Genomic DNA, 25,232 nt, shown 5'->3' with positions numbered 1-25,232 from the left:
TTGCTCACCAGATGATTGTGACATTTTTATAGTTAAATTACAACCAGAGATGCCAGAGGTATAGATTCACATCTGCCTGAAATGGCCAGCATCCTAAGATCTTTTCACAAACTCTCAGCATCAAGAAACACTGTTGATATAGGTGTAAAAACCATCTCAATATAATGCCATGAGCCATTTACTACACAAATTTACCCCCCAACTAATGGCCATTGTGGTTTTAATTGTTGCTAATTTGAGACAGTTTAGGAAATGAAAATGCAAGTTTAAAAATTTCAATATTCAAAGACTCTTTTGCCAAGAAATATTGGCAATATTAATCTAGATATACATATAGGGATTATATACAGAGTATAACTTTAGATTTGGGCCAGCAAATAAATGTTTCTTTGTGATTCATCAAAATTTCTTGAATGAATTTCTACAATGATAAAGACTGAAGCTGAATATAAGGTATTTCTTTCTACACCAAAGTTCAGAAAGCCTAGTGAGAGCCATAAATTATTAGCAATGACAGTTGTGATTGATCTCTTCCTAAGTGCTGATCTGGCTTGCATAAAACAACTTCAATATTAAGAGAGTCCAAAGTCTACATGATATATCTCTATTTTTAAAAGAACTCAAGAGTTTTTTTGGCAACTAGCTGGTTGATTATAATTCCATATTTCATAATTAGTAAAAATCAGTTTTGGATAAAAGCCTAACTGTGAATCTTAATAGCATGCCACATCCAATGCACTATTTCATTATATAAAAGTATGAATCTGACTATGGGTTTTATTCTACAAATGAAGTGGGTACTGTAGAAATGAAGAACCAAAGCAACAGAACCATGAAAAGAGAGGAGGAAGATAAAGTGAGGCAGTATCAGACAAAGAGGGGGAAGATGAAGAAATCAGGTAAGTTATGCTGGCTAACAAGAAAACAACTCAGCTGCACAGCAGGTTGGGATCCGCACACCCATCCACCCCCCATGCCCCACTCCCAGAGGCCAGGCCAAGTCTCACTTAGCAGCCAGAGTCCTCAACGCATCACTAGATGGAGGCCTACTTTCTTCTAATGACACATTTGCCTGGCATGTAAACATTAAGATTTATATTTAATGGAAAAGAGTGACTGAAAAGCTACCTTAATACTGCTTTTCGATATTTATACAGAATGCCTTTAAAGTACCTCCTCTTTGATAAGGAGAAAATGGCTGTACACATGTTCATATACAAAAAAAAATTATTTTCTAGAAAAACCCATTTAAAACCAATTTCTAGAAAACAAAGGCCCAGAAAATATTATTATATATCATCAAGGTGTGGTCACAAAACCAAACATTCTCTCTAATCTGTTAGGCTTCCATCACCAGCAGGCTGCATGTCATACATGGTCAAAACAATGCATGAAATTGCTTTTTTTCTGTCCTAAATATATGCATTCAATTAAACAAAGGAAAACACTTTGAAAAAGCACTAAAGGAGTTTCTCTCCTTGTGTAATCCTCCCAGAAATTACTTTGTTCACAACCAATGTTTTCGAAATGTCAAAAACATAGGAACTCTCAAAACAATGGATTCATGATGTTTGAGAGTCTAGATTTTACTTTTTTGGGAACCTCAGAGGGCTAAGAGCACAGGGCAGCACTGCTGCCTACAGGGCTGCATGGACAGCTTCAAGTCCATGGAGGGGGAGGCTTCCAGCTTTTCCAGGAATGCGGGCAGCTCTTCCTGGGACTGGCCCAGTGGCTCTCTGACAGGCACATACTGCAGCCCTGCCCAAGTTAGGTGCAAGTTAGGTGCCTTGGAACAAAACTCCACAAAAGTGGTCTAAGATTACTTCCTGAGAAAAATTAGGCTTGTGCATTTTGGTTTTAAAGGAAGACTTGCTATTTTGTGTTTTTCTTTTCCTTTTGTGTATTTTTTATTGAATAGGACATACTATTTAGTTGGAATTGCAAATAAAACTCAAGAACTTATTATTTTATTTAACAAAAGCACACATTTTCTGTGTGTCGGGCAGACTCTGAGGCTCACTTAAGGCCATGACAACGGCGCAGGCGGATACTGGTCTCTTTCCCCTTTCCAGACCAGGAGGCTGACTTGGGGTGAGGTGGAGTAACTCGCCCAAGGTGAACAGCAGGTGCAATGGCAGAGCTGGAGCAGGACCCAGGCAGAAAATCTCTGGAAACTGCATATTCTTAACCACTGGGACCTTGTGCTCCATATTTAAAATGGTTTTTCTGCTACAGATTCTTCACTAATAAAACTGCTAGTTTACGTTAGAGATTGCAAAGACCCATCTACCCAAGAGACACTGTGATTCCATGATGTGATTCTATGACTCTTAGATACCTGAATATAACATTATTGTACTGGGTTTATTTGGCACTTACGTTTTTCTAAAAACTTCCACACACATGATTTGATTTGACTCTCATAACTACTTGTTATAGGATTTAATCCTTGTTTTATTTGAGGCTGAACATTTATCTGGCCTATCCAAGATCATACAGTTAGCAGGTAATGTGGTTGGCCCACAGACTCAGAGCTTTTGTTCCCTATCTAAGATTCTTTCTTATTATATCTTGCTATATTTCCAAGAAAGATGTGATACCTCCTTACAATAAGTTCATAATATAAATGAAGTAAAATAACATGAAAAAATAGAAATAAATATTATTTCTGAGAGCTTGGAGAAAATGGAATAGATGCCTCTGGATGGGGTTGGCTGGACGGCTTGTACCACGGTGAAGCCTTTAACAAGGACTACAGCACCCAGGCTTACAGCTGAGAAATCAAGGTAGACTCTAGGGGAAGGATAAAGAAAATAAAGTAGACATTCATCAAAGACACCTTTGCAGGAGTGCTCATAACCAATGAAGGATAATCTACATGGTAGAGAAGCAAAGCCACAGAGGGGACAAGAGGTGTGCACAATGAAGGCTCTCTTAAGGGCTTTTCGGGGGGCCAACCCTATTGGATGTGATTCGCCGTGACAGATGCATCAGATTCATTTTCTGTGCCATCTCTCCTGGGCCCTCAATCCTTGCTGCTGCTTTTGAGCTCACTGGTTCCATGGTGACCTCTTGGGTCTGCCATGTGGGGTTTACTGTGCGCATTTCAAGTCCTGGGCTCCTTCTGACACTTGGAGTTCAACAGCATGCCAAATCATAGAATTTCAAATTTGGCTTCTAAAGCTGATGCTACCAGGCCTGTTTGATGTAATCTGAAGTGTGGGGGAATTATCACCCATGGGGAAAATCTGGACCCACAAGATGAGAGAAAGCTGGGCAGACAAATCTGCTCTCCTTTTCTCCCTACAGTGAGCTATTTAGAAGCACAGTTTCTGGTGCAGCCTGAAAACATCTGTGCGGCTTTGGTTTTGCAGCTTATCCAGTAGTCACAGTATGGTGATACATTGTCTGACCTTGTTTTTCTTTCTCACTTTCTTCTCCCTTACTCTGGTGTCTAGGGATTACATTAACACTTAATCCTCACCCAGGCTCTAAGACAATCGGAATGAAGAAGTTGGCTCAATAGTAACTAAAGTCCCCACTTGGTGTATATATATATATACATTGTGTGTGTTTAAGTGTGTGTGGTGCTGGGGATCAAACACACTCTACCACTGAGCTACATCCCCAGCCCCTTTTGTTTTTTATATTTGAGATAGGGTCTCACTAAGTTGCCCAGACAGAATTTGAACTTGCAATCCTCCTGCCTCAGCCTCCTAAAGTGCTGTCATTACAGGTTTGTGCCACTGCATCTGGTGATTTAATATATCTTAAGACAGTTATAGAAAGATACAAACCAGAGAAATAAATCATACAAATGCAAGTAGTTTGAAAATGCAAGCAAAATGACTTGTGAAAAGTCCAATTATCTCAGGGATTACAAAGACACAAATGACAAAGTTAAAGATGGGACATGATAAGCAAGAAAGCTACAATGGGGCATTCTGGCTCTTCAAGTATGAGACCAATGTTATGCTGGTTAAAAGGCTAACACCACCACACTTAGCATCACTATCTCTTTCCTACCTAAACGCTTCAGAGGCTCCTTTTCCACAGAGCTCAGAATAAACCCTAAACATTTTGCATGATTCAAGAGAATGACTCTTCCAGATCCAACTTCTGAGGGTTCCACCTCCTCTTAGGATGTAGGAAGCACCCATACCCTTCCATCCACAAATCACTTATACCCTAACAATGAGAAAAAGCCCAACAGTCTCCAAAATCCTTATTTTTCTTGAGACCAATCAGAGGACTCACAATGCAAGATAACAGGTGAAAAAAATTCTCCCTGAAGACAGAGAAAATAATAAAACTGTTTTATCTTTCAAGAGGATGGAAAGGAGAAACAGTCACTATAAAAGTAGGTGAGAGGAAAGCAGCACAATTGTAATGGATTCTTATAGACTAGTGTGATTAGGCTAGAAGCTCCAGGAACCCCAGATGGAGGACCAGAGAATCCAGCACACAGTCTTCTTCTTTCTCCTCCTTCTCCTCCTCTTCTTTCTTTCCTCTTCCTCCCTCTCCTTCTCCCCCACTCTCTCTTTCTTCTTTTTCAGTACTGATTGAAACTCAGGGCTTTGCACATGCAAAGCAAATGCTCTACCACTGAGCTACAGCCTCAGTGGCCTTTTTGTTTTTGAGACGGGGTCTCACTAAGTTGCCCAAGCTGTCCTGGAACATATGGTCCCCTTGCCTTAGCCTAAGTAGCAGGGATTACAGATATGCACTACCATGCCCCACTGGACTCATTCTTAAGCATTTTTCTGTGGGTTTCTTTCTCTGGATAGTCAAAAGAAAGATAGGATGCAAGGCAAGAGACTGAGAGCAGCCATTCTCTCCCAGGTCAGGCACATGCACAAAATCTTATCTACTTAGTAGACTATTTTCTCAAATAAAGCAAAAACTTCTGAAGAAAAAACAACAACAACAAAAATCTCAGAATAAGGTGAGAAGCAAAATAATGTCTTCCTCTGGGAAATGGGTGGGAAGTCCTTGCTCTTGGTTCTATTCACTAAGGAAGGTATGATGGTAACTATTTAAAGCCAGTTCTCAATATAGTGAAAATGGCCATACTTCCAAAACTGCTATATAGATTTAATGAAATGCTGATTGAAATTCCAACAATATACTTCACAGAACTAGAGAAAACAATCCAAAAATTCATTTGGAACAAAAAGAGACCTAGAATAGCAAAAGCAATTCTAGGCAACAGAGACATGGCTGGGGGGATCACAATCCCCAACTTGAAACTATACTACAAAGCTACTGTGATAAAAACAGCATGGTACTGGCAAAGAAACAGACCTGAGGATCAGTGGAATAGATTAGAAGATGCAGAAACGACTCCAGACACACTCAGCAACCTCATGTTTGACAAAGGAGCTAACCACCATCATTGGAGGAAAGATAACCTATTTAATGAATGGTGTTGGAAAAACTGGATTTCAACCTGCCAAAGATTAAAACTAGACCCATACCCTATCACCATACACTAAACTAAGATCAAAGTGGATTAAAGATCTAAATATTAAGACAGAAACAAAAAAGTTGCTGGAAGGTAAGTTAGGTAGAACTCTTGAAGACATTGGCATAGGAAAAGACTTTATGAACAAAACCTCAGTAGCACAGGAACTAGCAGAAAGAATCAACAACTGGGATCTCATCGTATTAAAACGCTTCTGAGAAACTACCAACAGAGCTAAGAGACAACCTACCATGTGGGAAAAAAATTCTAGCAGCTGGACCTCAGACAAAGGTCTATTATCTAGAATATATAAAGAATTGAAAAAAAATCAGATCCCCCAAATTCAAAGACTCAATTCAAAAATGGGCATCTGAAATGAACAGATATTTCTCTGACAAAGAAGTAAAAGCAGCAAATACATGAAAAAATGTTCAACATCACTGGTCATTTGAGAGATGCAGATGAAAACAACACTGAGATTCCATCTCACTCCAGAAAGAATCGCTGCTGTCAAGAAATCAACAAATAACAAATGCTGGCAGGGTGTGGGGAGAAAGGAACCCTTCTCCATTGTTGGTGGGAGTGCAGACTGGTGCAACCACTGTGGAAATCAGTACAGAGATACCTCAAAGAACTACGGCTAGTGGTCCCATTTGACCCAGCTATTCCCTTCTGGGTATCTTCCCCAAAGAATTGAAAGAATCATATGATATATGTGCACCCATGTTCAGAGTGGCACAGTTTGTAATAGTTAAAGCTTGGAAACAGACCAAGTGCCCATCAACTGGAAACTGGATAAAGAAGATGTGGGTTTTTTTTTTTTTATAAAATGGACTACTACTCAGCCATAAAGAATGAGAAACCAGAGACATTTATAGCTAAATGGATGCATATTGAGGCTGTACTCTTAAGTGAAATAAATAGGGCACACATGTGTAAATACCAAATAGTTTCTCTAGTGTGAGAAACTGAAAGTGTAAATAAGGATTAAAATGATGAAAATGAATAATTGATAATTTGAAATAGGAAAAGGTCCAAAGGTGTAGGGGTGGTGGGAGGGGAAGGGGAAAGGAAAGAAGGGAAAGGAAAAATAATGAGAAAAGAGAAAAAAATGGAAACAAAATCTATGTAAATAGGGAAAGGTGGAGGGGGTGAAGGGGAAAAAAATAAGAACCAAGATTCATGATGTACAGGTACAAGCACCCAATGATAAATGTAAACGTATTGTATACCTAAAATGTACCAATAGAAGAATTTTTTTTAAAAAGCCAGTTCTCTGGGGAGAAAGAAGTCTTGATTCCGTGTGTCTACCAATTTCTATGTTGTAAATACTTCTACCAAGGGGGAAAAATTAAACTCTCAGCAATCTGATTTCAGGGCTTCTGAATGAAGTGATCAAATGTGGCTCCCAGTCCTCTTAGAGATTTGTCAATGATACACAGAACAACAGCCTTTAAAGCAACTGATTTTTTTAAGGTTTTTTGATACAGGTCTCACATATATCTACTGGCCTTGAACTCACTATTTAGCCAAGGCTGACCTCAAACTTGGAGCAATCCTTTTGCCTCAGCCTCTCAAGTGCTGGGCTTATAGGGATGTGCTAGTTGCCCGGCATGAGAATGATTCTTAACTTCAGTTGGTTTATAATCTTGGTATAACTGGGGAAAGAGAGTTAAACTTTTCTAAGCTCTTTCTGATTATCATACCTTTCTCCTTTCCTCTACATAATATTCTCAGATTGCTGTTGGACCCCACTGGTGAAGCAGCCTACCTAATTCACCCATTTCCATGGTCAGTGAAATAAACTCTGAAGATAATAAAGAAAAACTTCAAAAGAAGTTGTAATAAGCTCTTTTTTCTAGCAATATCTGAATCACCATTCTCCTCATAAAAAGATTATAATTTCATATCATAACATAATGATATATAAATTGAGAATAACCAAGCAATTTTGTTAATTTACTTGTAATAGCCTGTTGTCAATTATAAAAACGGATTCACAGGCAGCACATCACCAAAGGAGTCCCTGTCTCCAGAAAATTGGTGGTAGTGGGGGGATAGGAGGCGAGGAATATACATCCATCTGCTTTAGCAAAAGAGACACAGATGATTCACTTCTGAATTACAATCCATGCAGGACTTGAAACGTGGTTGTCGGAAAACCATTGCACTGCTGATGGAAGTGTGCAGTGCTGCACTGTAGGGGGTTAACCAACAGCCCCAAACAAACTAAATTATTATGATGAAGCCAAATTAGCAGCAATTTATCATCAAAAGCAAGAGTAGCAGTATTTGAAAGCCAAAATGACCTCCATGCAACACATAACGTAATAATTTAGTGCCATCCCCACAGAGCATTGGAAGTCCAGCTATGTGAGCTTGTGCTGCCTGGCAAGGAGGAGCCAGCAAAGTACTGTGTCAGCATTCTCAGGAATGTGCTTTCATTTACGCAAATCAAATTCAGTACTTCTAGAACATGCACTGAATAGGCTTGAAAACTGTCCATAAGAATTGAAAAGACAATTTTGGATCTGTCCTTTGGCCATCTCTATCCAGGGAGCTTTGGTCTACATATTTATCATTCTTCTAAATAAGAAATGTCCAACTTAAGAAATTTCCTCAAGGACAGGGGGGATTTCTTAAGCTTAAATCTCATATCTACTATCAGCAAGCTTTTTGATTTATATAAATTAGAGAGAACAGAAGATCAAAAATAAAAAAATCAATCCCAAGAAAATAACAACAACAAAAACATTTGAACCAACTGAGTCCTGTCCAGGCTGTCAAAAGAGGCTGGCCCCCCAGTACTTCCTCCTTAGCTCTGGGGTTTCTGGAGTCCCAGAGGGACCTCCCAGCAGACAGTAGGTGGTGTCATGGTGGCTCTGAACTATGGGTTCACAATCCCTTGGCCAGCTGGTGTGAGTAAGTGTCTCCCAAAGATCCATGTGTTAAAGGCTTGGTCTCCAGCTTGGCACTACTGGAGGGGGGAGTGGATCCCTTAAGAGATTGGGCCTAGAGTGAGGTCTTCAGGTCATGTGGGGACACCGTGACGGAGCCAGTGGATCCCTAGCCTCTTCTCTTTTTATCATTTCCCAGCCACTACCACAGGTGAGTGGTTTTGTTCTGCCATGTATTTTCACTTTGATGTGCTGCCACAGGCTGACTGCTCATGCACTACGGCCTTTAAATCGGAGCCAGAACAGATCTTTTCTCTTTGTAAGCTGAGGATCTCAAGTATTTTCAGTACCGATAGAAAGCTGCTTACCATACCAGCTGAAGTAGACACAGCATCTATAACAATAAGAGTGAGGCATATTTGAATCCTTACTTTGAATCTCCTGGCCGAGCTGGTACAAAATAGATGCCCAGTAAACACAGCATAAACTAATTTTGGCCTCAGCTCAACTCACCATCACCATATGCACAAACTTGCATTTATCAACACATGTTCTCTTTCACCATGCTCAATCCTGGCTGACCCGATCCACCTCTGTGCTCAGGAACCTGTAGCATTGTCTTTCTGTACCTCAGCATCTCCAAATTTCTGTTGACTCCAAAACTCTCTCCATAGAAACCGAGTTTTATGAACTCCCGTTGGTATTTATGAAATCATTTCATTATTGTTGCATGATGTGATAAAGAGAAATGTTTTAAGTAGAAACATCTTATTTAAGTGTAAGTGAAAAAATTATTTAAAATTTATTTTGAAAGTAATTTCCTTATTTAACAAGTAGTGCCACTATTTCATTTACATAAATTAAATCCTTAATATATTAATTATGCAAGAAAAAGCACAATTGGCCAATAACATAAATATGTTTTAGCATCAAAAGATATTCTAAAATGTAGATTTGAAATTAAATCCATATTATAGAATCAAAACAAAAATAGCTTTATGACTTTTTTTGGAATTTTCCTCATATTTTTTCTTTTCCCTTCTTTCCTTTCCCCTACCAATTTTTGGAATTTTTGAGTTTTGAATGTATAAGTCAACTGGTACTCTTTGTTTTTAAGTGATGGAAAACAGGCTAAGATTTCAGGCTTCTATTTTTAACTACTTCTTTGAAAAATAATGAATAGCCTTAATTCCTCAAAATTAAAATGTCAAATTGCATAAAAATCAATACTATAAACCATATTTTTAACATCAGCTTTTGAAGAATAAAATTTCCATTAGAAAAACAAAATATGAGCGTTTGGTAAAGATCATTCTGAGGCTAATTTAGAAGAATTATCAAATTTAAATTCATTACTAGCTTGTTATATTTCTATCAGAAGCTTCGTGCTGTTAGACAGTGGTTTTATGTATATAATTTAAAGAATGCATTACTGTACAAAAGGAAAAGAACTATGTAACTGACAGAACACCCAGGACTGCTGGGGTTGGTGCACAGTACATGACCAGATGAGAGAATGACAGTGTTCAACACAGGGTCACTGACCCTGGGTCTTGCACACATAGTTCTACTTTCCAGGGGGAAGTATGTGAATCAATACTTATTTTAAAATAGAGATAGAAAAAAAAAAGCTATGCGATTTTGAACATGAATTCCCTAGACTGCCTATGTAGACACCAGAGGTTCCAAGCTACCAGCTGAAACATTTAACTTTCTTGACTTATACAATTTTCATGATCTTTACAATCTATCTACTCTAACATAAAAAGTTCTCCAATCAGACATGGCTTTCTCAATACATGGCCCCACCACTAGTCCCTCTCTCACTTTCTGTTTTCCCTTATAAACCAAATCCCATGAAAAAGTGATTTCAACTTGCTACTTCCGATTTTCAACTCACACTCACTTTTTAATCCACTCTAATCTGGTGTCGGCACCCACTCTTCAACTAAAACTGCTTTTGTTAATGTAACCAGTGATGCACCTGTCACCAAGCCCAATAGATACTTTTCAGCCTTGTTTAATCACTCAGCGGCATTTGCTTGATCACTTCCTCTTTCCCAGAGCAGCTTCATCCTTTGGCTTATGTGACAATAGGGTCTCTTATCTACTTAAGTCTCAGGTTGCTTTTTCTCAAGCTCTCCTTCCGGTTTTACCTTTACAAGTGTTAGGATCAATAAGCTTCTTTCTTGTGACCTCATTCTATCTCTAGCCCAGGGATCTCTCCTGAATTCAGCCCCTTATGTCCGCCTGCTTATTCAACTTATTCACTTGAACAATGCATTTGAATACTAAATTCAACATGGCTGAAGTGTAACACTTGTCTCATCCCATCCCAGGTGATCTCAACCACAAAACTGCTCCTTTGGAATGTTTTCTAGTTCTCAATAACTAACACTGTGAGGCACTCACTGCTCGTGCCAGAAACATGCTGCCATCCTTGACGTGCGCTACCCAACACCAACAGCCAATCAATTAAGTCCTGTCGATGCTATGTCCTACGTAATTATTATCACTCCAGCCCAAGCCATCCCCACCACCTAACTGGTCTTGGGTAAACACTATGGCTCTGCTCCCATTCATTATCTACTCTTGGGATATTTTTAAAATGTAAATCTCATTACATCATTCTCCTCTGTTTTTTAAAAATATGTTTATTTCTTATCATTGGTAACAGGATAAAATTAAAGGTCTGTAATAAATGCCTGTAGGTCTGGCTCTTGCCTCCCTCCCTTCCTCACACGCCTCTCTCTCCCTTATTCTTTATGTTAAACACACAATTCTTCATCTTCCTCAAAACTACTATGGTTTCCTACCTCAGAACCTTCCATTTTAAGGTTTTCCTTCCTCTGCTAGAGGAGCTGGCAAACTTTTCTAGGAGCAGGACAGATAGTAAACACATAGGCTTTGGAGACAAAGAATCCACAGCCACTGGCTTAACTACTCAAACCTGACACCGAGGCATAAAAGGAGCCATGAATGAGAAAACTATGTCCCTAGGCCATAAAAGAATGGGCTGTCAGCCAAAGCAGTTTATCAATTCCTGCTGTAAAAGGCTAATAATCCCCACACCATCATGTGCAGATTTAAGTGTTATTTTCTCACTGAAACTTTCCCTAATCAGGACAAGTCCCCTTATTAAATGTGCTTGTACCACAAAATATATTTCTTTTTTACAGAAGTGGTCATAATTGTAATTAATTAGACATTGATGAAATTCTTTTGTCAATATCCCTCTTCCCTATAAAGATGTAAGCTCCATCAGAGTGGGAATGATAGTAGCTACTCTGCTATTTTATTTCCTCAGGTAGAGAACATGACACATCGTAGCAATCAATAAATATCTGTTAAGGAATGAGTTAATAATTTGCACTTTCACCTTCAATTGGCAAGTTTATTTTTCCAAGCCTTAGTTCTTCTTTTGGAAATGGACCTAATACTGTAATAACAGTTACTCTCCAGATTTGATAAGGCAGGTGTGGTTTTTGCCAACTCTAATGGAATACACCAACATGAAAATAAAACAGAAGCCAGGCACAATGGCATATGACTATAATCCTAGCACTCAGGGAGTCTGAGACAAGAGGGCAGCAATTCTGAGTTTTCCCTGGGCAACTTGGAGTGACCCTGTCTCAAGATTTAAAAAAAAATTTAAAAAGGGCCATGGAGGTAGCTCAGTGGTAGAATGCCCTGGGTTTGAGCTGAGTATGGGGTGGGAGATACCTTGGTTCTGTAGAACAGGACCAAACTAGGCCCTTGGGCAAAATCTTCTCTCTTGTTTTGTTGGCTCTCTAGCTGAGAATGGTCTTTCTTTTTTCAAAGGGCCAAAAACACAAAACCAAACAAAGAAGACTATCTCAGAGACCATGTCCAGCCTGCAAAGCCTAAAATATTTACTTTCTTGAGTTTTACAGAAAAAAATTTGCCAAACCCTGATCTAGAACAGTGGCTGAGTTTAAGTAAGTATTTCAACAAGTGAATGAATGATATAATATTTTAGTAGCTAAAAAACAGTACTACTTTCTGCTTTTTATCTATGCAATAGAGAAAGTAATTAAAGTTATAAATATATAGCACTCTCCAGCCCTCTAATGCTGTTTATTTTAAATTAAAAGAATAAAAGGAGTCTATATACATTTTAATTTTCCCTCAGTTATATCAATAACTGTTTCTGAGACAGAAGGCTGGAGATGGAATGGAGATGGGATGCCGGAAGCCACGGAAACCACCTCCACTGGAAGGCTGGTTGCTGTTGTTGTGCACTCCATGCTGTGCTGAAGTCTTAGTCCACAAAAAGCAATTCACTGTTGGCCACAGAATACTCAGCTCTTTATTCTTTGAGAATCCATTATCATGGAAACATTAGAAATGGCACAGTCACAAAACATGATCAGGAGCTCTGTTTACTACCAAAAAGAAATCCCCCAACACTGCACAAGAAGAATTTGAAGTCAAAAGATCAGGATTCAGGCTTGAATTTTACCATTCAATCCCTCTGCAACTTTGAGCACGCTCTTAGTCTCTTTCATTGAGTTTTTTAAATCTAGAGAAACAAGTTATAGTTGCTAATGACATTTAGTAGGTGGCTATTATTTAGGAGATGATATTTGGCAGGGGCTTTTACTTGACCTTTCTATCAAAATGAGCATTATCAGCACTGGTATATGAGTGAAGGAACATGCTCACAGAGGCTGGGTGACTTGCTCCAAGTAACCACGAGAGAGGCAAAGGGTTGGGAGTCAAATCTTGGCTTTAGTAAGCTCTGATGAAATATTTAATCCTTTAGGCCTGCTGTACAAAAAGCATGTAAAGCCTAGTTCACAGAAGAAAAAAAAATTGAAATTCTATACTACAATATTGCCAACCTACACCTTAAAAGTAGATTAAAAGTTTTCCTCCCCTATTCCATGTCAAATCTAATTCTATGTCTTTAGTAAAAATAGAATGTGCTCTCCTCTCTGCAGGTAATCAGAACCACCTATAATGAGGATGCATACATACACAAAAGCATTAGATTTTGAGCATATTCTTGGAGTACCATAATGATCCTAATTTCTATTTATTCTGCAGCAATTCTCCTCTGTGAATCAACCACACTCAATATATGGCCTATCAGTTGATCAGCAAAGCTTTATTACCTCTCCTTCATTGTCTCATGTACTTTCCCATGCTGGACACACTGTTCCTCCAATTCATTATTTCTCCTCTGTAACTTCTCCAGTTTATTATCTGTATACATTTTTTCTTGACTCAGCAGAGCTATTTCAGATCTAGAAAGGTTAAAACACAGAAATAATGGATATTAAAAGTTCTTATAACTAGAGCATATTTTTTATTGTATAACTCTATCTTAAATGTCGGCATAATAAAATTATTTTATGTAAAAGAAAATATTCAGAAACTTCAAAGTGTCCAGTAGGGATTCAAGTGTTAGACAAAAAACTCCACAAAAAATAAAACAAAAAAAAAATACCCCCCAAAAAACATACTCTGATAGAAATGCGTTCTCTAAGGAACAATTCAAAAATTATAATGATCAATTATTTTTAAAAAGACCATCACTCACTGAACAAATATTTACCGAGTGCTTACTATAGGCCAGCCACCAAGCTGTTAAAGAAGCAGTCCCAGGCCTAATTTCTTTGACAGTTTCTTTTAGCTAACATAGCCAATTTAATGGCATATGGTTGAATATCAAATAGTTCTGTGATAGTTAATTTTATGTGTCAATTTGGCTGGGCCACAGTGCCCAGATATTTGGCCAAACACTATTCTGGATGTTTCTGTGAAGGTGTTTTGTGGATGAGATTAACATTTAAATCGGTGGATTTGGGTAAAGCAGATTATATTCCACAATGTGGACAGGCCTCCTTCAGTCAGTTGAAGGCCTTAATAGAACAAAGGCTGACCTCCCCTAAGCAAGAAGGGTCCTGCCAGAAGACTGCTTTTACACTTGAACCACACTCCTCCTGGGCTCCTCAGACTCCCCAACCGTCCACAATTACAGAAGCCAACTTCTTAAAATAAATTTCTTTTCCTTTCTCTTTCTTTCTTTCTTCCCTCCCTCCCTCCTTCCTTCCTTCCCTTCTTTTTTCTTTTTCTTCTCTTTTTCTCCTCTTTCTCTCTACTGAATGATCTAGATCTAGGTCAGTCAAGGCCTAAGTCAATCAATCAATAGATAGATCACTGTTGTTTCTGTTTCTCTGGTTAACCCTGGGTAACCCTGGTCAATATAAGCTCTGAAAGGCCTGAAAATGAAAAACAGCAACCTTTTGTCCTGTAACCCCTCAATGAAGCTAAGCAGTGACAAATAATGTAAATTTTTGAAAGTTATTTTTTCTGATATTTACTTCCATATTTCTAGATGTGTTCAGACCACTTGCTCTTGTTCCACTAATTAAGATACTTCTACTGACTTATTATGGTAGATGAAAATTAATTTCTTTTACATGCCTCCTTCCTCTTCTTCTTTCTCTAGCTTTCAGTGTAATTACCAGTATTTCAGATGAGGTTCAATTAATATCAGTATTTACATTATCAAAACTACTTAAATGTTGGTCCTTGCTATCCTAGTAGTATATTTGCACTGTGTACATTAATTTTCTCCAGATTAGTGGGTGGTTGAGTAGCAAGCCATCTTTTCCGATGGGAGACTGCCCAAGTATCACCATCTTTCTTCTCACTGTGACCACTCTGCTTTCCATGAGGAGGATCCTCTAGTGTGCAACCTGCTCTTGGGTAAAACGTGGACTGTCTATGGTCTCAGAGGTGGGTGGAAATAGAGTGAGAATCTCACCTTTCAGAATGCAGACTTTCTCTTAATCCCTCTATTCTACCTTCTGCGCCCCTACTGTAGCCAGAGGTCTCTGGCTTAACCTCTTCAGAGAGGAAGGCCCTAGTATTCCGTGGGGAGGAGGAGTAGCCATCTGGCTCCAAGGGGTGGAGATGGAGTCTGTAATTTTGGTTTCTGCCCTGTGTTCTACTTCTGTCTCTCAAGTATTTCTGGAACTGAGAGCAGATCAGTTTGTTCTGCATATATGTACACCCTGTGCAGACAGTTGATTCACCTTTCTCTACTCTGCTGAGCCAGGTACTATTCCCCCAATCTTTTCTGTCTTCACACGTATTTTATTTGGGGTCACAGATACCTTTTCTGGTGGTGGCTGATGTTCCTTGGGGTGGATGACAACCCAAGTCTCAAAATTGGGAGATTAGAAAGATATCTATCTAAGAAACATTGTATCCTTGTCATTTTTAAAATTAAGCCCTAAATTGTTGCACACTGCCACCATCTCCTCATGCCTGACTGCTTCGACAATCAGAAAAGAAGGTTTAAAATTCTTCTATATTATCAAGTTTCCAGGTTAATGATTAGCTTATTTCCTAAAGTTTATAGACTCTTGATAAAAAACTGATATCCTCCAAAGGAAGGATTTCTCTCTCAAGTAATATCCTTCCATTTTTTGTGAATAAAGGATTTGGTTTGCTAAGGGAAATCTTACCCAAAGACCAAGGTGCTCACATGAATGGAGCACTCTCTCGATTTTAATTCCCCTCATTCCTCACTTTGTTTTCATCTTGTTTCAAGTGCCATCCCAAAGGAAGTTTGTACAGATTAATATCTTGCAGTTTTCAATATCTCAGCACATTTTTTGAAACTACCTCTAGCCTTTATGCATACATTAGTTTATAATTTATTCTCTCGAGCTCTAAGTTTCGTCTTTCTTACTAGATTATAAGTGAGAACATGGCCTGTTTCATTTTCAAGTTCAGATCAAGTACTCATCCACATTTGCTTCTCTTAATAAGAATGTATTCATATTTGAAATATTCTAAGTGAATTAATAATTTCTGTGTTTCCTTTCAAAGTCACATATAATGTAAAAAAGTTTAGAAGCAGTTATAATAAAATTTTAAGTTAGTACTCCTTCCAAAATTAGTATCTTTTATTACATTATACATTAAAATAAATTCCAAAAGAAGAAAAAAATACCTTTAAGTTAGATAAGGAAAAAACACAGAACATTTATTTGTTGTCAGGAACTTTCCAAGCAAAAATGTGTTTTTTAAAGGAAAAATATCACAAAAGAAAAAAGATTCTACAGTATGAAAATATAAAACTTTTACACATAAAAATCTTATACAGTTCTTGAAAAAACAGATTTGTATGAGGATATTCATTGTAGCACTATTTCTAAAAAAAAAAAAAAGCTTGGTTTGCAGCTCAATATCTGGAAAGTTAAACCAGAAATCTATCAAGAGGAAACTGATTATCTTCTATAATGGGAGATCAAGATAGTGTTATGATTATGAGGCTCTCTATGAGTGTAATTTATTGCTTTAAAGATATGGCATTGTTGAGTAAGGAGAAACATTAAAAATTAGCATGTATAGTATGATTCCATTTTATAATTTAAACATCTTTTAATATTCACACCAAATATTAATATCAATTATTTCTGGATGGCAGGATTAGGAATATTTGCCATTTTATTTATCCATTCTATTTCGTATTTTAGGAATTTTTACAATGGATATATTCTTTAGTTATTTTTATTTTTTTAAATGTTTAATAAAACAAAAAATGTAAATATTGACAGTTGAGAAAATTGGTTGAAATGGGATATATAAGAATTCTCTGTACATTTACTTAACTTTTCTGTGAACACAAAACTTCTAAAACTAAAGATATTAATTTTAAGAATATAGAGTCACGCGGAACACACGCCGAATCAGCCCGCTGCAGACAGGCAGGTCTGTACCTGCTCCCAGCCCACAGGAAAGGGCTTTTGGGTCACCATCCCTACCACTGCTCCCGGCCCCTGTCCCACCTCACCCACCTCAAAGGAGGTAATCCGTGCAGGTGCTAACAGCCCCCCGCCCCAGTCGAAATGAGAAAACACGTAAATAAGTCTCAAAACCAGACTTCCAGATCACCTACAGCAACCACAAAGGGAAATGAGATGGAACACTCTGATACTCAACCACCTGGACCCACTGAACTGGCAACAAAAGGGGATCTGGAAAAAATGAAATCAGAAATAATTTCTCAGATAACAGGAGAAATTGTGCCCTTAGTGCAAGACATGATTAATAAATCTAGAGAGGAGCTGAGGAACATAAGAAACAAATGGAATCCATAAAACAGATGCAAATAGATTTCCAGGACATGAAAAACTCCATTGAAAGTCTACACAGCAGAATGAGCCAGTGTGAGGACAGAATTTCAGATATAGAAGATAAGATTGCAATTAGTGACCAGGAAAAGAAAAATTGCTTCAAAATTATAAGGGAACATGAGAAAGCAATCCAGCAGGTGCTAGATGATGCAAAAAAGAATAACATAAGACTGATTGGGCTCAATGAAGAAACAGGAGAGAGTGGAGATGACATACAAAAAAACTCTTCACAGAAATAATGGCAGAAAACTTCCCAAGCAGGGGAAAAGAGCTTGACATACAGATAAGTGAGGCATATAGGACTCCAAATAGCCTTGATCAAAAAAAATCTACACATAGGCATATAATTGTTAAGATTCCAGAAACACAACAGAAGAACAAAGTTCTCCAAGCAGTTAGAGAAAAGAAACAAATCACATACAAAGGAAAGCCCATCAGAATCACAGCAGACTTCTCAATACAAACCCTCAAGGCAAGAAGAGCTTGGAGTGACATATTCCAAGCCCTAAAAGAAAACAACCTCCAACCCAGATTGATGTACCCTGCAAAACTATCTTTCAAAATGGAAGGAGAAATAAGATACTTTCATGACAAAGAGCACCTTAGGAACTTCATGAATACCAAACCAGCACTCTAAAGAATTTTACACAATAGCCTGGGAACATTATATGAGGATCACAACCCCAGGAAGCAAAGCAGAATGAACCCATCTGGCATGACAAGAAATTAAATGTAAAGGGGGAGAACCCAACAAAAAGAAAAAGTCATGGCAATGACAAGTCAATATGTTTCAGTTATAACCATCAACGTTAATGGTCTCAATTCACCAATCAAAAGAAATAGACTGGCAGAATGGGTCAAGAAGCAAAATCCAACAATATGCTGCATACAAGAAACACACTTAATTCAAAAGGAAACTCACAGACTGAAAGTTAAAGGGTGGAAAACAATACTGCATGTGACAGGAACCCGAAAAAAAGCAGGAGTAGCTATCCTCTTGGCAGATCAAGTAGATTTCAAACCAACACTGATTAAGAGAGACAAAGAAGGACACTACATCCTCGTAAAGGGAAGAATCCAAGAGGAAGAGATGACAATCATAATTATCTATGCACCAAACACTAGTGCACCCAACTATATAAAACAAATACTAACGGACATGAAAAGTCATATATGCACTAATACAGTTGTAGTGGGGGACCTCAACACCCCACTGTCACAAAAAGATAGATCAACTAGACTAAAAATAAGTAATGAAATACTAGAACTCAGTTGAACTCTTGAACAAATGAATTTAACAGATGTTTACAGAATCTTCCACCCCACAAACTCAGAATACACATTCTTCTCAGCTGCACATGGGTCATTCTTCAAAATAGACCACATACTCACACATAGAACATGTTTAAGTAAGTGCAAAGGAATTGAAGTTATCCCCTGTATATTATCAGACCATAGTGCAATGAAATTGGAGATCCATAGCAAAAGAAACTCAAAAAATTTCATAAACACGTGGAAATTGAACAACACACTTCTGAATAACCAATGGGTCACAGAGGAAATTAAAGAAGAAATCAGACAGTTCCTTCAATTAAATGACAATGACAATACAACATATTGGAATCTATGGGACACAATGAAAGCAGTCTTATGAGGGAAATTCATAGCAGTGAATACGCATATTAGGAAAACAGAACAAGCCCAATTAAACAACCTGATGCTGAACCTCAAGCTTCTAGGAAAAGAAGAGCAGGACAACCCCAAAGCTCATACAAGGGAGGAAATTATAAAGATCAGAGGAGAAATCAATGCAATGGAGACTAAGAGAACGATACAAAAAAATCAATGAAGCCAAGAGTTGGTTCTTTGAAAGAATAAACAAAATTGACAAACCTTTAGACAACCTTGTCAGAAAAAGGAAAGAAAAGGCCCAAATCCATGCAATTAGGAATGAAAAGGGTGAAATTACAACAGACCCAGCAGAAATCCAGAGGATCATCAATACCTACTTCCAGAACCTATGTGCCAATAAGATGGACAACACAGAAGAAATGGACAGATTCCTAGATACATATGAATTACCAAAGTTGAACGAAGAAGACCTAAAAATTCTGAACAACCCAATATCAACCAATGAAATTGACAATGTAATTAAAAACTTATCAACTAAGAAAAGCCCAGGTCCTGGTGGCTTCACTGCTGAATTCTACAAGACATTTAGAGAGGAACTGCTGCCCCTACTCTTTCAACTCTTCAATGAAATTGAAAGGGAAGCAATACTCCCAAATTCATTCCTGGAAGCAAGCATCACCTTGATCCCCAAAGCAGAGAAAGACCCAACTGAAAAAGAGAACTATAGGCCAATCTCACTAGTGAACATAGATGCAAAAATCCTTAATAAGATACTGACAAACAGAATGCAGAAGATCATCAAGAAGATCATACACCCTGATCAAGTGGGATTCATCCCAGGGATGCAGGGATGGTTCAATATACGAAAATCAATTAATGTAATACACTATATCAATAGAGTCAAGGACAAAAACCATATGGTTATCTCCATAGATGCAGAAAAAGCATTTGGCTAAATCCAACATGCATTTATGATAAAAACCCTACACAAAATTGGAATAGATGGTGTCTACCTCAAACTGATAGACGCCATCTATGGAAAACCAACAGCCAATATCATACTAAATGGTCACAAACTGAAATCCTTCACACTAAAATCAGGAACAAGACAAGGATGTCCACTGTCACCACTCTTGTTCAATATAGTTCTGGCAACATTAGCCACAGCAATTAGACAAGAGGAAGAAATAAAAGGAATAAAGATAGGTAATGAAGAAGTCAAATTGTCATTATTTGCAGATGACATGATATTCTATATAGAAGACCCCAAGAACTCCACCAAAAGTCTTCTAGACTTAATAACCAAATTCAGTCAAGTAGCTGGTTACAAGGTCAACACACAAAAATCAATAGCTTTCCTCTACACCAATGACAGACTCACTGAGAGAGTAATAGGACAAATAATTCCTTTCACAATAGCATCCAAAAAACTGAAATACCTAGGAATCATCCTAACAAAAGAAATCAAAGACCTCTTCTCTGAAAACTATGGCACCCTGAAAAGAGAGATTGAAGATGATATCAGAAAATGGACAGACATCCCCTGCTCCTGGGTAGGAAGGATTAATAGAGTGAAAATGGACATACTTCCAGAACTGCTATATAGATTTAATGCAATTCCAATTGAGATCCCAGCAGCATACTTCATAGACCTTGAGAAAACAATACAAAAATTCATTTGGAACAAGAAGAGACCCAGAATAGCAAAAGCAATTCTAGGTAACAGAGACATGGCAGGGGGTATCACAATCCCCAACCTGCAACTCTACTACAAAGCTACTGTGATAAAAACACCATGGTACGGGCAAAGAAACAGGCTTGAGGACCAGTGGAATAGATTAGAAGATGCAGAAACAACGCCAGACACACTCAGCGATCTCATCTTTGACAAAGGAGGCAAACACCCTCACTGGAGGAAAGATAGCCTCTTTAATAAATGGTGCTGGAAAAATTGGGCTTCAACTTGCCAAAGATTAAAACTAGACCTGTATCTCTCACCATGCACTAAGCTAAAATCAAAATGGATTCAAGATCTAAATATTAAAATAGAAACTCTGAACCAGTTGGAACAGAGGTTAGGTAGAACCCTTGAAGACATCGGTGTAGGAAAAGATTTTATGAACAAAACCTCAGTTGCCTGTGAACTAGCACAAACAATCAACAAATGGGATCTCTTCTTATTAAAAGGCTTCTGCACAGCAAGAGAAACCACCAGCAGTGTGAAGAGGCAACTCACAATGTGGGAAAAAATCTTCACCTGCTCTTCCTCAGACAAAGGTCTACTATCTCGAATCTATAAAGAACTTTCATTTCTCCTTCCCACACTCCTGTCTCCTCCCATCCCCAGGACCCCTTCCTATCTCCAGTTTTTGACTGGATCATTTGTTTTATGAGGGTTAAGTTTTAAAAAAATTCTTTATACATTCTAGATATTTGTCCTCTATCCAAAGAGTAACTGCCAAAACTTTTTTCCCGTTTTGTAGGTTATCTTTTCACACTGTTGATTGTTTCCTTTGCTGTGCAGGAACTTCTAATTTGAAGTAAACCTATTTGTTGGTTTTGATCAGACCTCCCAAATTTAAAGACCCAATCCAAAAATGGGCATCTGAAATGAACAGACATTTCTCACACAAAGAAGGAGAAATAGCAAATAAATACATGAAAAAATGTTCAACATCACTGGTCATTGGAGAGATGCAAATGAAAACAACGCTGAGATTCCACTTCACTCTGAAAGAATGGCTGCTATCATGAAATCAACCAATAACAAATGCTGGTGGGGCTGTGGGGAAAGAGGAACCCTGCTCCACTGCTGGTGGGAGTGTAGACTGGTGCAACCACTGTGGAAATCAGTATGGAGATACCTGAAAGAACTAGGACTGGAAATCCCATTTGACCCCGCTATTCCACTGCTGGGGATCTTCCCCAAAGAATTCAAAGAATCATACCACAGTGATATATGTGCGCCAATGTTCATAGCAGCGCAGTTTGTGATAGCTAAAACTTGGAAACAGCCCAAATGCCCATCAACTGGAGACTGGATCAAGAAAATGTGTTTTTTTAATAAAATGGAGTACTACTCAGCCATAAAAAATGAGAAATTAGAGACATTTATAGCTAAGTGGATGCACATTGAAGCAATACTCTTAAGTGAAATAAATAGGACACACATGTGTAAATACCGAATAGTTTCTCTGGTGTGAGAAACTGAAAGTGTAAATAAGGACGAAATGTATAATAGGTAATGTGAAATAGGAAGAAAAGGGGCAAAGGGGAAGGAAGTGGGAGGACTAGGGGAAAGGATAGAAGGGAATGGGATTAATATGAGAAAATGGAAAAATAGGAACAAAATCTTTGTAAATAGGGAGGACTGGAGGGGTTGAAGGGAGGGCTGGGCAAGGGTGAAAAATAAGAACCAAGAGAGACTATGTAAAGGCACAATTTTCCAATGATGAATGTCATTATATTGTATACCTAAAATGTACCAATGGTTAGAATGAATAGTCGATAATGTAAAATAGGAATAAAAGGTCCAAAGGGGTAGGGGTAGTGGGAAGCACAGGGAAAAGGAAAGAAGGGAAAGGAAAAAATGATGAGAAATGGAAAAAATGGAAATAAAGTCTTTGTAAATAGGGAAGGGTGGAGGGCGTGAAGGGAGGGCTAGGAATGGGGAAAAAATAAGAACCAAGATGCATTATATAAAGGTACAATTCCCAATGAGAAATGTAATTGTGTTGTATACCTACAATGTACCAATAAAAGAATTTAACACACAAAAAAAGTATAGATAATTAGGAAAATATTTACAAAAAATAAGACAAAAATGCCAAGCATCATTAAACTGCTAATACCACTTCAACATAATTACAATTCAGAGAAGTACAAAAGACATGAAAAATATTTGCAGAAGAAGAAACAGAAGTGTTCAATAAATATTTGTAAAATATTCAGTTTCAATATTATTCAAAGAAATGCATCATAAAACCAGATAATACTGTCAGATATTTTTTGCATGTTGACTCTATACCAAATAGTGGAATCCATCCTTTACTTTAATGAGCTCAGTTAACTGAGAAGATAATTGTTTATTTCCTTTTCTCTGTGAGGTAAATATGAAGTTTAATGATTTGCCTAAGGTTACCCAAATGGTGTTAGCTAGTCTTTCCAACTCTAAAGGTGTAGGTTCACCCACTACATAATACTGCCTCTCACGTGTTTTTAAATCTCTCACTTTTTAATGTCACATATATAGTGAATAGAACTTAGTATAATACTTAAGTAACTAAAACACAGTAATACCCTTATAAGGATTCATAATCTTTGGACCAGCAATTCTTTTTTAGATGACTAAGGGAATTAACAAAAATTCAGATTTCTGTACAGCGATAGTTATAGTGTTCATAAAACTTAAAAATTGGAAACATCTTAAATGTCTAATGAATTATTATGCATACAGATGATTCAATTAAATTTTATTTCCAGAGTGTTTACTGATGTAGAAAAATGTTCATTAATGAGATATTAAGTAAAAAGCAGATGCAAAACTCTATCATAGCCTCAATCATCACATAAATGTCTGTGCACATAATACATTTACATACATATGGAAGATGACTCAAAGGAAATATGTTAAAAGGTACCAATAGTCATCTCTGGATGGTAATGCCACAGGAATTTTTTCCTTAATTCTTTTTTGTATTTTCCAAATTCTCAACCTTGAAGATGTCTTAGATAATCAAAAAAATATAAATGCTGTTTGTAAAGTGCACATTGCTATCAAGTGTTACTGTAACAATCTTTTTCTGCTTTGCATAGTTTTCTTTATTTTTAGTGGTAATTTTCCTACTAACTTCCATTTTGTCCTTTACCTGTGTAGAGCTCAAGATATAGTTACGGAACAACTGATTTGCAAAGTTCAAAAAAAAATAAACTTACAAGTTTCTATGTTAATTTTGAGATATATTTGTGGCGTGACTGTCCTAGTCTCATATAAAAGGATAATTGACTCTAATCCATTTTCATAGAAAATTTAGGTATTATCTGGCTTTACAGAAGGATGGATTTTTCCTTGCATTTTTATATACCCGTTACATTGTGCAATTGCATTTGCATGAAATAGAAGATGCTTTACTACTATAATTCAGATTACAATAATTGCTTTTAAAGGAAAAATATGACACCTTAATTTTTAATTCTTTTAGATTCTGTTTTGACTTTTGGTAACAATTAGCAGAAGGCCAATATAATCCTCCTTTTACAGAACATAATTTTTGTAGTATCCCAAACTAATATCATCTAAACATGCAGGGGAAAAAATACAGTTCAACCGGGTGTGTATTCTTTACTTCAATTAAACTCACACAGTTGGATACCTACTGTTGCCAAAACAGTAATATAATTTATACATTATAGTCCACACAGTAAAACTACACTAAAAGTCATTTAACAATATTTATAACACCATAAAATACAGTGTTAAAATATATGAACTGCAATATGTACCAAAATTATAAAATTTGTTTCTCATCATCAGTGATTAAAACCAGGATCATTGCTCTAGCTTGAATACTCACAACTCTGGTGTCAGATTAGAATTCAAATCTTAATGATCAATTTACAATTAACAAGATAGAAGTGAAACAAATTAAACCAACCATTATATATAACGAGACCCCATGGACTCCCATTGTTCCTCTTAATTACAAAACGCAAATCACAAATACACAATGGGCAGTGTTAGACATCAATCCACAAGCCTAGCAACCCAGAAAGTGACAATGACGGAAAAGAAAGAAGAGAAGCAAAACCACGCAGACCCGGTTCTGTGCTCTATCCTGCTCTTTCAGTGCGCAGGTGGAGAAAGGCTAAGACTTCGCACATACTTGATCTCCAGCACATAGGATCTCCACTCCGATGCTGGCAGGGACTCACTCTCAGCCAGCGCCCAACCTTTTGAGCTCTCCCCAGGCCAGGTTTTAGATCACACTGCAAATCGCACTGCTATTTTACTGCTGATTCATCTAAGTGCCTGGGGAGAGGGGACATTTCCTTTACTTTCAT

The 25,232-nt window shown here is 37.6% G+C and overlaps 1 protein-coding gene across 5 annotated transcripts in view; it reads right to left on the bottom strand.

Moving 5' to 3' along the window:
- Nucleotides 1-25,232, bottom strand: part of Sdccag8 (SHH signaling and ciliogenesis regulator SDCCAG8) — a 222,144-nt gene that overhangs the window by 57,522 nt on the left and 139,390 nt on the right. For 4 of the 5 annotated variants that reach the window (XM_021265534.2, XM_021265526.2, XM_004853507.4 and 1 more), the window contains one exon: nt 13,500-13,631. The exons of the other annotated variant lie outside the window; for it this stretch is intronic. In XM_021265534.2, the coding sequence (XP_021121193.1) occupies nt 13,500-13,631 (132 nt within the window). The remainder of the gene's footprint in view (nt 1-13,499; nt 13,632-25,232) is intronic. 5 annotated transcript variants of the gene reach the window in all.

Source organism: Heterocephalus glaber, unplaced genomic scaffold (assembly GCF_053883595.1).
Source record: "Heterocephalus glaber isolate CG9 unplaced genomic scaffold, H.glaber_assembly_v1.0 deba00001600, whole genome shotgun sequence".
Taxonomy (NCBI): domain Eukaryota; kingdom Metazoa; phylum Chordata; class Mammalia; order Rodentia; family Bathyergidae; genus Heterocephalus; species Heterocephalus glaber.
Note: the sequence above shows the minus strand (reverse complement) of the source record. Positions and strands in the feature narration are given on the sequence as shown.